Source organism: Drosophila miranda (genome assembly GCF_003369915.1).
Source record: "Drosophila miranda strain MSH22 chromosome Y unlocalized genomic scaffold, D.miranda_PacBio2.1 Contig_Y2_pilon, whole genome shotgun sequence".
Lineage (NCBI taxonomy): Eukaryota > Metazoa > Arthropoda > Insecta > Diptera > Drosophilidae > Drosophila > Drosophila miranda.
Window position 1 is genome coordinate 35,298,417 of NW_022881614.1, and position 12,291 is coordinate 35,310,707.

General features: G+C 42.0%; 1 protein-coding gene across 2 annotated transcripts; it reads right to left on the reverse strand.

Annotated features, from left to right (window-relative positions):
- Window positions 1-3,259: 3,259 nt before the first annotated feature.
- LOC108159866 lies at window positions 3,260-4,862 on the reverse strand. Of its 2 annotated transcripts, XM_033398094.1 has the most exons (5): window positions 4,696-4,855; window positions 4,480-4,635; window positions 4,257-4,424; window positions 4,075-4,203; window positions 3,260-3,945 (listed from the first exon to the last, which is right to left on the reverse strand). In XM_033398094.1, the coding sequence occupies exons 1-5, from the start codon at window positions 4,762-4,764 to the stop codon at window positions 3,898-3,900; spliced, it is 570 nt and encodes a 189-aa protein (XP_033253985.1). In that variant the 5' UTR covers window positions 4,765-4,855; the 3' UTR covers window positions 3,260-3,897. The 2 variants fall into 2 exon arrangements, with proteins under 2 accessions (XP_033253985.1, XP_033253986.1); XM_033398095.1 differs by lacking the exon at window positions 4,075-4,203 and having other exon boundaries at window positions 4,696-4,862.
- Window positions 4,863-12,291: the final 7,429 nt, after the last annotated feature.

The window sequence follows — 12,291 nt, forward strand, 5'->3', positions numbered from 1 at the left end:
CGTATCCTGCATCGAGATAGGTAGTTCTTATAGCATTGAGCATTAAGAACTGAAAAGTTTGAGCGAGCTAATACATAGCGAGAGTGAGAAGTAGGAGAACCCACTTCTTGAAATTTTTTATAAAGTCTTGATTTTAAGTTTTTTAGACTGGATAACTCTTTGGTAAACCAAGGGGGTTTTCCAGATCTAGTCGGACAAGAAAGCGGGACACAAGAATCGAAAAATGTGCCAAGAGCATTGTAAAAAATGTTTGTGCCTTTTATGATATCAGTGCACAAGTACAAAGCGGACCAATCAAAATCCCTAATGAGGTTATTAAGCTTCGCAAACTCGGCTTTACGAAAGCAGCGGACACGTTCGGGCAGCCTACTCGACCGATCCAATACAGTTGGTCCTATATCTAGCGACACCTCGAAAGTAGGGTGGTAGGCGTCTTCAGGTATAGTGAGCGGAAGGGCTCGGGTTAACAACACTATGGTCGGATCCGATACAAAGCACAGATCAAGCAATCGACCCAAGGAATTATTCACATGGTTGACTTGAGACAGGGATAGGTCAAGCAAGCCGTCAACAAAGTCATGTCGTGACATGGGCACTAGGATACTAGACTCGTTTACCGAAGACCAAACAGTTCCTGGCAAGTTGAAGTCACCAAGAACTATCATACGATCTTTATCAGATAGCGAGGAAGAAACAGCGGTTAAAGCGGACAAGTGCTGCTCATAAATTGAAATATCCGAAGAAGGTGGGATATACGAGCAAGTAATGAATATAGCGAAAGCGGGAAGAATCAGTTTTACACACAGGAATTCCAGTTCCTGTTGAACATGGACTGTGAAGTGTTCCGACGTGAAGTAAGAGACCACTGCAATTAGAACCCCCCTGCCCGTCGAGACGAACGGTCCTTTCTAAAAGTTGTGTACCGACCTGCCAAAACCTCGGAACTAAGAATGTCCGGCTTTAACCAGGTTTCAGTAAACACAATAACGTGGGAAGCAAATGCAACACTATCCCGGAAAAGAATGCTGAGCTTACTACGCAAGCCTCTTACATTCTGATAGGTTACTAAAAGAGAAGTTAGTTTTTTGGAAAGGTGGAAGCAAGACGGGAAGTTGAGGAAGTGGAAGTTGAGGTTGAGGTTGAGGGTGGCACACTGGAATGGTTTGGAAGGGATATGGGGGGCCTATTCTTCTTCTTAGCCTTAAACTCCTTCACCACCAAATGCTCCGGCCAAAATTTGGCGGAGCAAATGGTGTCAAATTGAGTTGGGGAGATGCTTATCTTAAACGAGGCTATCTCCCTGGCATAAGAGAAGTTAAATTTCTCCACCTTTAAGCCCACGGCTTTTATTTTGCTTTGAATAAAAGCAATTACATCATTAGATGTGAGGTCAGGGGCACGCCGTGAAACAAAAACTTGTCGTTTTGGTGGGACTCCCACCAGTGGTTTAGTCACCACAGGCCTAGTACCTGTGGTGGCAATATCCGGAGGTCCGGAACGTCTATTTACTGGTGGGATCGGTATAGACGGGACAACTAGCGAACTTGCGGACACCACGGACACGGACGCTGCAGACGTACTTGGCTGCACATTCTCCGAGGCGATGAATTCGGCTACCGAATCTGCGTCGCCAGCAGCTGTCGTTGCCCTTGGAGTGGCAAACGAGATCAACTGCTGCACACTTGGAGTGGTCGGAGTCAGTTTTTCGGCGGCGCACGGCTGAGTGACGGTTGGCAATTGCAGATCCCGCGGAGTGACCTTTTTGCGCCTCGGAGACTCATTCAGCAGTTTTAAACCGCTAAACTGAGCCTCCATGGCTAGGAGCCGATCGTATTGGTTTTTAAAACCAACGGTCAGCTCCTTAAAGCCACTCCGCGTCTGCCTCATGAAAGCCACCATGTCTTTCTCCACCGCACGGCATGCCTCGCAACTGTAATGCAAGCCATTACGTTTGGCTATAGCATCACTCACGAGGCCAGAAAATCCAGCGCATTTTGCGTGCACTACGCTGTCGCAGAGCCAGCAGGGGACATTCGGCTGATCGTGGGTGATCTGCTTCTTACAGCTTTTTTTGGCACAGACCACAGCGTATTCCATTTTATTTTATTATTTATTTATATATATACTATTGTTTGCAAAACAAATTGGTATCAGACCAATGTGCCAGACAACGCTCAAAGCGGAATTGGTAAAAAAAAGAGAGCAGAGTGGAGAGCGGTTATAGCGAGAGCTACTAAGCAGAGAGCGCTATTGCTCAGAAAGTTTAAAGAGCGAGAGAGAAAGAACAGTTATTGAAGTTGAGGTGATAGCGAGAGAGTGATAAAACAACAAAAGCTACCAGACGAGAGCGGACTGCAATGCAATGTAATGCGTACTCACTCACTGCAACAACACAAACACAAGCACAAGCACAAGCCGACGCCGAAAAATAAAAAGTTAAATAATGTTTTAACACAAATCAAAAGGCATGCACTCGCGTAATAGAATAGGTTTCCAGATTGTCGTCTGGTTAGGAAGTAAGTTTAGAATTTAGTTAGGAAAACACCGGCTGTTTATTCAAAACAAAAGGAAAAAATGCGGAGCGCAAAACAAAAACACGTCTGATCACTACGAAAGATACGTAGCTTTGATTGGTCCTCATGAGTGGCGTGATTCTAAAGAATAGATTTCTCGAGAGTGGCGTGATTCTAATGTTGATGAAACAATGTGGTCCATTGTTTATATTATGGGGGGCCCTAGCTTGGAGTATGGGAAGAAACAGTTATTGATTCTTGAGTGGGGTCCTGTTACTTGTGTGGATGGGGTGGATGAATTGTACATAAACATAATGTGTATGGGATGTGGGGAATTATGGATATGTCACTATATACATATGTATCTCCTGAAACCTATTCTTGGTTTCTGTAAAAAGTCCACTAATTGCAAAATATATGACTTTGTATGCTATTATTTTTGCATGATATAAAATATCGATGTTTTCGGCCGATTGGCATTTTTGGTGGTTTCATTTGGTTCATTTGATCTTAGCTTCAATGCGCTGCAGCCGTTCCATCGCCATGTTGGACTAAATCGTTGGTCCCTGAAACGTCTCAGCATGGCGGATGCGGGCAAACTATTGGCCGAAACAGCATCCACAGTCGCGAACACAGTTCCCAAGGATGTCCAGGACACCCAGCTATGTACACAAAACGGGCGAACTTGCATTATGTCTAGTCGCGTCTTCTGCACCACCCACTGGTCAAAGGGTCAAACTGAATATAGAAGAATATTCATTTCACGGTGCGAAACATGATCGGTGAGTTAGATGTCCAGTTAGCCATAGCCAAAAATTTTTGTTTTTCGGATCCTGAAAAACAAAACCAAAATCATATGCAAAGTTTTAAGTGAACCTGATGCATTTTTCAAATAAGTTTACACCCATATTGCTTTTTTGAAGTAAAAAAAAAAAACCTGACAGGTTGACCTGGCACAAATGTGGCCTTGACGGACGGACGGACAGACAGACATGGCTCAATCGACTCGGCTATTGATACTGATCAAGAATATATAGACTTTATGAGTTCGGAAACGCTTCCTCCTAGGCGTTACACACATGCATTTTCCGAAAAAATCGAATATACACCTGTAATCATTTTGAGTATCGGTTATAAAAATAGAATATAAAAGAAAATAGTAGGATCCTCAATATTTTTGCTTGAAGGACTAATGAAAAGCATTGAATTATATTGAAGAATTTTTTATGACATCGATACAGACGACAAAAATATGAATTTTAGTGTATTCCAAGTTGCCATAAAATATTTCCTCACATTGTTTTATTTAGCTAACATTTAAATTTATAACTACTATTGAATATCAGCTTTGCATTAGGAACTACATAGCTTTAATACCATTTTGCTAAAACCGTAAAACAATTATCCTCTTGCCATTGTCACCGTTGTCATTCTGAAAATAGTAAAAATACTACATTTAAATGATATTTTTTAATTTAGAAATTTGTTTTGACGAAACATAAGAACATTTATTGATAATAATAAGAGAATGAGCATTCACGAAAGGGTGAAATATATTTACCACCGCACGGTTGATGCCGTAGGCCAGAAAGTGCAAGTGGATCAAGTAATCGCCCGCGGGAAAGTCCAGAGTTTTCGAGAATCGGTTATTGACATGCTCGATGGTAAGCTTATCCAATAGTAGATCATGCTATAAAATATACATAAATATTTACATAATCAATGAATCATCTCTTTACTTACATCGTAGGGACATGAATGATTCATATTTGAAAAATCTTTGATTAACTCATAAAAATATGATACAATGGGGAAGGATTTTTGATGTTTAAGAAATTTGCAGGCATCCACAGTTAAATTGTAAAGGAATGGTTTATATCCACTGAATCGCTTGTACAGTCCTATTTTCGTCTGAAATGCAAAAAAATTACAAACAAATTCGGTCAGCTCACCTTTACATACATACCGAGACATTGGTAATAGGAACCTGAAACAGATTGACTTTCAGCGATAGATATTTGTAGCTCCGGTTCACAGATTTCAGATAACAATATTCAAAATCGGAGAACTCCTTGTCCACAGAACTGCACTTTACGTTCGTGAACTCCACTCGACAAGCGATCTTCGAGGTGTTGGTAATTGGTTGTACAAATAGTTTCCACTCGTGTTAATTTATCCTTACCTCTACGACAAAATGGGATATGACCAGGAGGTACACCAAAACATTGAGGGTAGAACACATCACGCACATGAAGCCACGACGACTAAGTTCGATGTAATGCTTTTTTATATACCAATACTATTTTTATAGAAAACTTATTCTTATTATATGTTTGAGATGCCAAGCTTTTTTGGCACCTATGTGTTTCAAAATGAAAAGAGATTTTGGGTTAAACTTTATAATTCGTATTTAACCTTGGGGCTTAGCGGAAGCCGATTGCTTGCTATTGCCAGATAAACTTTATGCGAGATCGATATGCAACCAATGCGCAGAGGGGTTAGCATAGAACTAAACTATAGACGACGGCGTTAGATCAAAGTGATTGCCGAAGTGGCGGCAGCAGATCAAAGTAGTTGCCGAAGTGGCGGCGGCAGGGAGCCCCTTTAGCGGGAGAGCGCAGCAGCTCTGCAGAACGTCAACGTTTTACAACATAGGCGGCTCTCTCTGCTCATACAATAATAATGTTAAAGTTACGGTTATTCTTCAGCGGCTGGCCCGAACATTATATTCAATGGTTATTTAAAATAGGCGTTTTAGTTCAGGTCTACTGATCAAGGGCTATCTCTGGATATCAGCTCTGCATAGAGAGCTCACTGGCTTTAATACCATTTTGCTGAATCGAGGTAGCAAGCAATTTTTCTCCATGGTCCATTGACACTTTAAACAAAAAAAAACAGCTCCCCCAAATAACGTTTCAAATTTATAGGGTGTTTGAAAAAACTCTCATATACGGACAGATTGAAAAAAGAAACAGGATAAACCGTCATCACATGAGTCTGTATATAAAATTTTAAAATGCACTTGTAACAGTGCGGTATTACAGTAGTATTACTCCATCTTTTATAGTTTCTGAGAACTAGGCGTCAAACAAGATTGACGGGCGAACGCATAGACAGACATGACTCAATCGAATCGGCTATTGATGCTGATCAAGAATATATATTCCTTATGGGGCGGAAACGCTTCCTTATTGGCGTTACACACATCCATTTTCCGCAAAAATCTAAAAACCCATACTATGCACCAGAGCTTGCCAATATTTTAAATAATGCATCCCACATTAGTCAGTCGAATGAATTTCCAGAGAAACCGAAGAAACCTCCTACTAACCGTATAAGCATCATCTTTTTTAAAATTTTACTTTCCCTGCGATTGTTCTCTTGTTACATACGGATTTTCAACGGTTTTTCAAGCATCGATGGCGTCGGCCTTTGCCACTCATCCCAGAAGTATCCCAGCAGTGACTCCCAGCACCAGTCTCGGCCACATTGTCGTCTGCTCTCAAGGCTCCTTACAATTTTATAACTTTGTTCTTTGTTCAAAGAACGGAGTTGAGAAGTGGACTACATCCAGCAATCGCTAAAGACCTGAGGTACGACAAGGGCAAGAAACACTGTGCCCGTCCCTCAACTTGTACGGAGTAATTGCTCCGCTTCAGGATTACCACGTTTACGGACGAGCATCGGCTCGTGAGCAGCAAGACGGTATATGTAAGCGCAGGTCTCTACGGCTCTGGCACATACTTCAACCACGAATGCTGGCCAAAGTAGGCAGTTCCTCTCCGGACTGCATAGTCTCGCAGTGTGCCCTTAAGTACTAAACTCCATTTTCAAAAGAAAAAAAAAATTTTAATTTTACGTTGCGTGGATGTTTATATCAGTGTGACCGCGGGTTTATCGACAAGATGTACGGTCATACTCTCAGAAATATACCAACAACTACGCCACATACCAAAGATATACTGCCGAACTATTTGAATTCGTATTCATATTCCTCGATTTTTATATTCGGTTAAAAATTACTAGCTAGCTAGGATCCTCAGCCGGCCCACATAATTTTATCCGGTTATTGAATCAATTTTCTACTTGATTGGCTTGTTTTAAATATTCTTTTTTTTATAGGATTGTGTCTGAAATAAGGTTTTAGCGAAAAGGGTCCAACAAATAAATTCTTCTTGACTTGTTCTTTTTTTGACCGTCTGGCAGCCCTGCATAGCAAGCAGTGCCGTAAAGTGTATTTATTTGAATATTTGAATATGGCGCCCAAAAAGAATAGGGAAAAGTAATTATATAAAACTATGGGCATAACAAGTAGGAAGATATCTAAGATTTGTCTTATCCTATGCAATGCTGTTGTTATATATGTATGTGGATAAAAAATATGAAAAATTATCACATATTTTCAACAATAGAGAAAATATATTTTGTACGTATGTAAATTAAATAACTGCGGTAGCGGATTGTGTTTTTAATAAGTTTTTATTTTACTTCTAACTTCTCTGATATAGATTTAAGTAGAGGGTCACAAAGGATTCCGGGCAAAGGGTTTGCGCGATCTTAATTTTTAGCTCGACTTTGCGGTGTCGCTTCTGGATCAAGACCGACTTGAACTTTCTGATCTTTGCATCGTTGATCCCTTTCGGGAATAGTTTTTCTATAAACATTTCAATTGATTTCGCCATCCCGAGTATTGGATTTCGTCATCCAAAGAGAGAACTGTAAAATGCCTAAAGTGCAGGATCTGCAGAAAGCCGGGAGTGAGATTGTTTATGAGAAGCCGGGTGTGGGCAAACATTGGTTTTCCATTTAGGCGAGTGTCAAAGATTGGGATTGCGGCGGGAGCCCTTGAGATTGTACATCTTAGAAATCAATTAGGCGGAGGCCCAAGATTGAAATTGTTTTCGTTTTGGAAAGCCAAAGATTGTTTACAACTCGTATAAGAGCTCAATAGAATTGGGTACGTTAACTTGTATGTACGTATATTTTTTTTTGCTTATAACGAGACCTAATTGATCAAAAACTGTTTTTTTAATGTAACCTAAGTTTGTTTTTGGATCTAAGTCCTTATAAATAATTTAAAAATCATGAATATCATGATTAAGTTTCTGAAGTGATCTCCGTGATCTAATTCCAATTAAATTGTACTTCCAATTCGCAGATCAGTAGTCAAAGAGTTATTATTGATTCTAAATCATATTCCAAATCATTAATTTTCCAAAATAAATTGATTAAATATTTCCTTTCATTAATCTGTTTGGGAAGTTAATTGCCCATCCTTTGCCTACAGTGTCCCTTTTTTCCTAGGTTTCCTGGGCCCAGAGTTCAATATCCTTAGAGTGCAGCTAATCTATTTTCGGCCACGGGCGCTCTGTTCAACGGTAGTCGAGCACGAAAATGCGTAAATTTCCACGAAAAACAGTTCCGTTTTCCTATGTGGGGAGTCCCTTTTCAAGTGTTGAGTGCGTGCCATTAGAGGGGGTAGAACGAGCGACAACAGCTGCAGGATCCGAGCATCGAGGATCAACGAATAGTTGCGTAAAATGCATTTTAATTTACAGCTACAGCTGCGCGAAATGCAACCATCCCCTAGCCTAGCCTTCCCCTTCCATCGCATCCCTGTCCGAAGTTCTGCTCTAATTTTAGTCAATGCGATCGGCGTGCAGTTCGCGATAGGATCTGGCCGAACTAGCCGCGGACTTTATCGCGTGTGTGGTGTGTCCTTGTGTCGCGTGAACAGGCCCGAAAAACATTACAAATTAGCATACTGATCCTGGTTGCGGGTGCTCCCGAAGCGGGGGTGTCCTGCGACCAGATGTCGTCCATCGCGTGCCCAACCCATCCCCATCCGATCCGATCCCTGCCCAGACCATCCCCTGCTCTGGCTTAATTAAGCCTCACATCACATCCCATATGGCCTCCTCGCATCCCTCGCATGCTAATTTTTACCCATTAATCAATTTTGGAATGTAATTTGAATACTCAGGAATTCTGGTATTTCGATTCGGGGGAAAATGGCTGCCTCTCCGATAATATTATTTTTGGGGCTGTCATCACATGAGGGCAGGAACCCAAATGCATCCAGAAATGTGTGCAAACTACGGTAAAGATCAAAGGAAATATACACGATGTCACGATGATTGAAATAGACTTCCACAAAAGACAAATACTCGTAGTTGCATCTAAATGGAGATGTTTGGAAAGCCAGAGGGATGGAATATTGATGTTATAGTCTGGTCCAGGGGTCTGTGTTTAACTGTTTCTATCCGCAAACCGATTAATAATGGTACATATTTAGTGTATGGTATGGTATATGGATAGTATTATTCCTCACATAAGAGGGGGCCATTCGAATTGGATTGGAAGATCTTATGTGTTTAAGAAGGCATTATAGAATTAAGATTCTTTATCCATTCATCTCGGCGGTTCCTACTATCATTTGTTATTGTATTTTGCCTCAAAATAACTTCAGAATCCAACATCTTTGATCTTCTATATCTTTACTAACGAAATTAATGGACGTTCTTTACCACCTATTAGTCCCATAATTCTTAAAACAATCCCAAAGTAACCGCATTCACTGCTGCCTGTCCACCCATAGTACATATCTAAAGAGCTCTCCTAACCCACTGTCTCATATTGCGTTTATCAAAAAGAAAATATATCTTTTGATGCTATCAGCAACATCATTGTATTGCCTCTCAAATGACTTTAGCAGCGTTTGCATTCTTCTTTTTTTCTTTCTTTTAATTTTCTGGGAAAATAAATTTTATCGTCACTCGACAATCTGTAAGCAACGAAGAGGGACAAGGAGAGGACACAGCGTAAATTTTAACAGTCGAAACAATTACAGAAGTGTCTCCTCCATCTCCGTCTCCATCTCCATCACAGGGAGAGCTGCTGGCGGTAGTTCCTGTCACCCTCTCACCCTCTAAGCGGAGAAATACGTTACAAATCCAACGCTTGGACGACTTGGCCTGGTCAAGTGTTTGTTTTTGTTGCTACCGTCTTTCCCCTGTTGCTGGCCTAAATTTGCGCCGCTTTATGCTCACTGAGTAACGTGGTGTGCGCACCTCCAGAAGAGGAAGTGTCCGCCGTCTCCGGCCTGGGTGCAATTTTGATTTTGGCCTCGCAGCGCTGGCATTGTTACGAGCCGGCCACAGGTGAGTGCGTTCTGATGCCTGGATGAGGGCCAGGTAACTGCTAATTGGTAGCAGAGTCCATGGGGGAACTGCAGATTAAATTGAGGTCCACTTGGAAAGGAGTTTTCCCTTACATTTAAAAGGAACTCTTAGGCCACTTTGCTCGAGAAAGGAAGTAAGTCTAGTCTTAATTTTGCCTAAAGTTTCTAAATGCAGTTGAAGGGGGTCTCCAGCTTGGAAGGCGCCTTCCTTTGCATCTAAAATTTAGTGTCATATCTCTCAAAAAGGTAGACCAACTTTCTTTACGATGACAAAAATCCCACCGAATGCAATCAAAATATTTACGGATGCACTCGAGTGTGAGCGATGGACAGAGGAGAGACGGAGAGAGATATGCACAGTAAGCATTATATCTTCCATTTCCAAATGGAAAGTCCTCTCGAGGTGTGAAAGGACAATGCGACGCTCCTAGAGAGCTGTCAAAGAAATGCAAATGCTGAAGCATGTACCTGGGTCTGGGCCTGTTCCTTGACACTGGCGGGGCCAATGCAGGGCACGACAAAATATTTTCAACAATTTCGAGTGTCTTTTGCAGGACCCCGACCCAGGCAGCCAAGATCTTAGATTTATGTATGTAAATGCGAGTCCACCACTTAGACGAGGGCTGAAAGTCGAAATTAAGTTGTAATCTTTGTAATTTTGTCACTCACTTCCCCTCGGGCCCTGCGAAAGGGGTTGACAAGGGGCAGCTGCTCACTCCCCAGACCATCCTATCCTCCTCATACTCATACTCCTATCGTATGTGTAGGTCCTCCGTCCTCCCTGTACTTTCCGCATAAAGCGACACAATTGTTTTGTAAATATTGCGTTTGTAATTAATGCGCGAATATCGAGAGAACAGATTCCATTCCATGATTTATGCATCTAGTTATACCCGATACTCAAAATGAGTATTGGGGTATATTAGATTTGTGGTAAAAGTGGATGTGTGTAACGTCCAAAAGGAATCGTTTCCGACCCCATAAAGTATATATATTCTTGATCAGCATCAATAGCCGAGTCGATTGAGCCATGTCTGTCTGTCCGTCTGTCCGTCCGTCCGTCTGTCCGTCTGTCCGTCCCCTTCAGCGCCTAGTGCTCAAAGACTATAAGAGCGAGAGCAACGATGTTTTGGATCCAGACTTCTGTGATATGTCACTGCTACAAAAATATTTCAAAACTTTGCCCCGCCCACTTCCGCCCCCACAAAGGACGAAAATCTGTGACATCCACAATTTCGACGAAACGAGAATACTAAAAACGCAGAATCGTAGAAGATGACTATATCTTCTAGAGTGCAAAATCTGAACCAGATCGTATAATTATTATATCTCTCTAACACACACGTAGCATAGGCGGCTTTGCTTAGAGTAAAACATTAGCGCCTAGATCTCAGAGACTATAAAAGCTAGAGCAACCAAATTTGGTATCCACACTCCTAATATATCGGACCGAGACGAGTTTGTTTCAAAATTTCGCCACAACCCAACCCAACAAATCTGGGGATATTCACAAATCTCAGAGACTATTAAGGGTAAAGTAACCAAATTTGGTATCCGCACTCCTGTTAGATCTCACTATAAAACGTATATCTCAAAACTTCGCCCCACCCCCTTCCGCCCCCACAAAGGACGAAAATCTGTTGCATCTACAATATTGAGGATACGAGAAAACGAAAAACGCAGAATCATAGATAATGATCATATATATCAGATTGCTGAATCTGGATCAGATCAGATAATTTTTATAGCCAAAAGGAACAAATCAATTTGCACTGGCTACGCAGCGCCCGACGTCACGCTCAGACTGATTTTCTGTCTCTCTCGCACGCACTCCTTTTCGTGTCGTTTAATATTAGCGGCGTCTGCCGGAGGAGAGCCATACTGACTTAGTATCGGGTATAACTGTAGAGTTGCGGTCTCCGCAGCAACTCACAACGTTCCCCCTCGTTTTTTATGCAAAGAAAAGTCTCTCACTCTCTCCACAGATTCCCTAAGACCTTCGATCATTTGATCAAGCCATCAAGTAATAAACGGATTTTCGCCAGTTCCCATTGAGCAATAAATCAACTGAAAACTTTTCAGCACTGCATTTGGCACATGCAAAATCATTTTGCAGAAATTTGTAAACATTTTATTACAACTCCAAGGCCCACCCTTCAGCACAGGACAGGGCCTCATCGAACCCTACTTAAGATGCGCTGAACTGCAGCAGGCAGAAGACAATGGGAATTCGCAAAATGCAGGACCCAGGACTCAGGAGTGTAGATGTTAACCCTTCTGTGGCATCACCAACCCCGACACAAGGATCGCATGAGATGGAGATCCCTGGCTCCGTGCTTTGCATATGTAATGGCTCTGTCTCCAGAGTTCCATTGCGTGTTATTGCCCATGGCTAATCCCGGCTAATGGGCTTGCTGTGTCCGGGATTTGAATAATGCTCAGTTAACGCTTTAATGTGCTTAGCTCCCGGCGGGTCCGGGTCCGGTCCCAAAAGGAGCAACTAAACGTGTGTTAAACACTTCCTGTCTGGGATGAACCTCTGACTCCGATGCTCAATTTGTGTGCCGCTGCCCCATCCTCTGTTCTCGATGCAATTCC

Bases quoted from the DNA above. Each gene is read 5' to 3' on its own strand.
- LOC108159866 (XM_033398094.1), bottom strand. From the start codon at position 4,764: ATGTGCGTGATGTGTTCTACCCTCAATGTTTTGGTGTACCTCCTGGTC. The intron at 4,425-4,479 runs GTATGTATGTAA...TTTGCATTTCAG, and splicing joins TTCCTATTACCAATGTCTCG to ACGAAAATAGGACTGTACAA. The intron at 4,204-4,256 runs GTAAGTAAAGAG...TATATTTTATAG, and splicing joins ATCATTCATGTCCCTACGAT to CATGATCTACTATTGGATAA.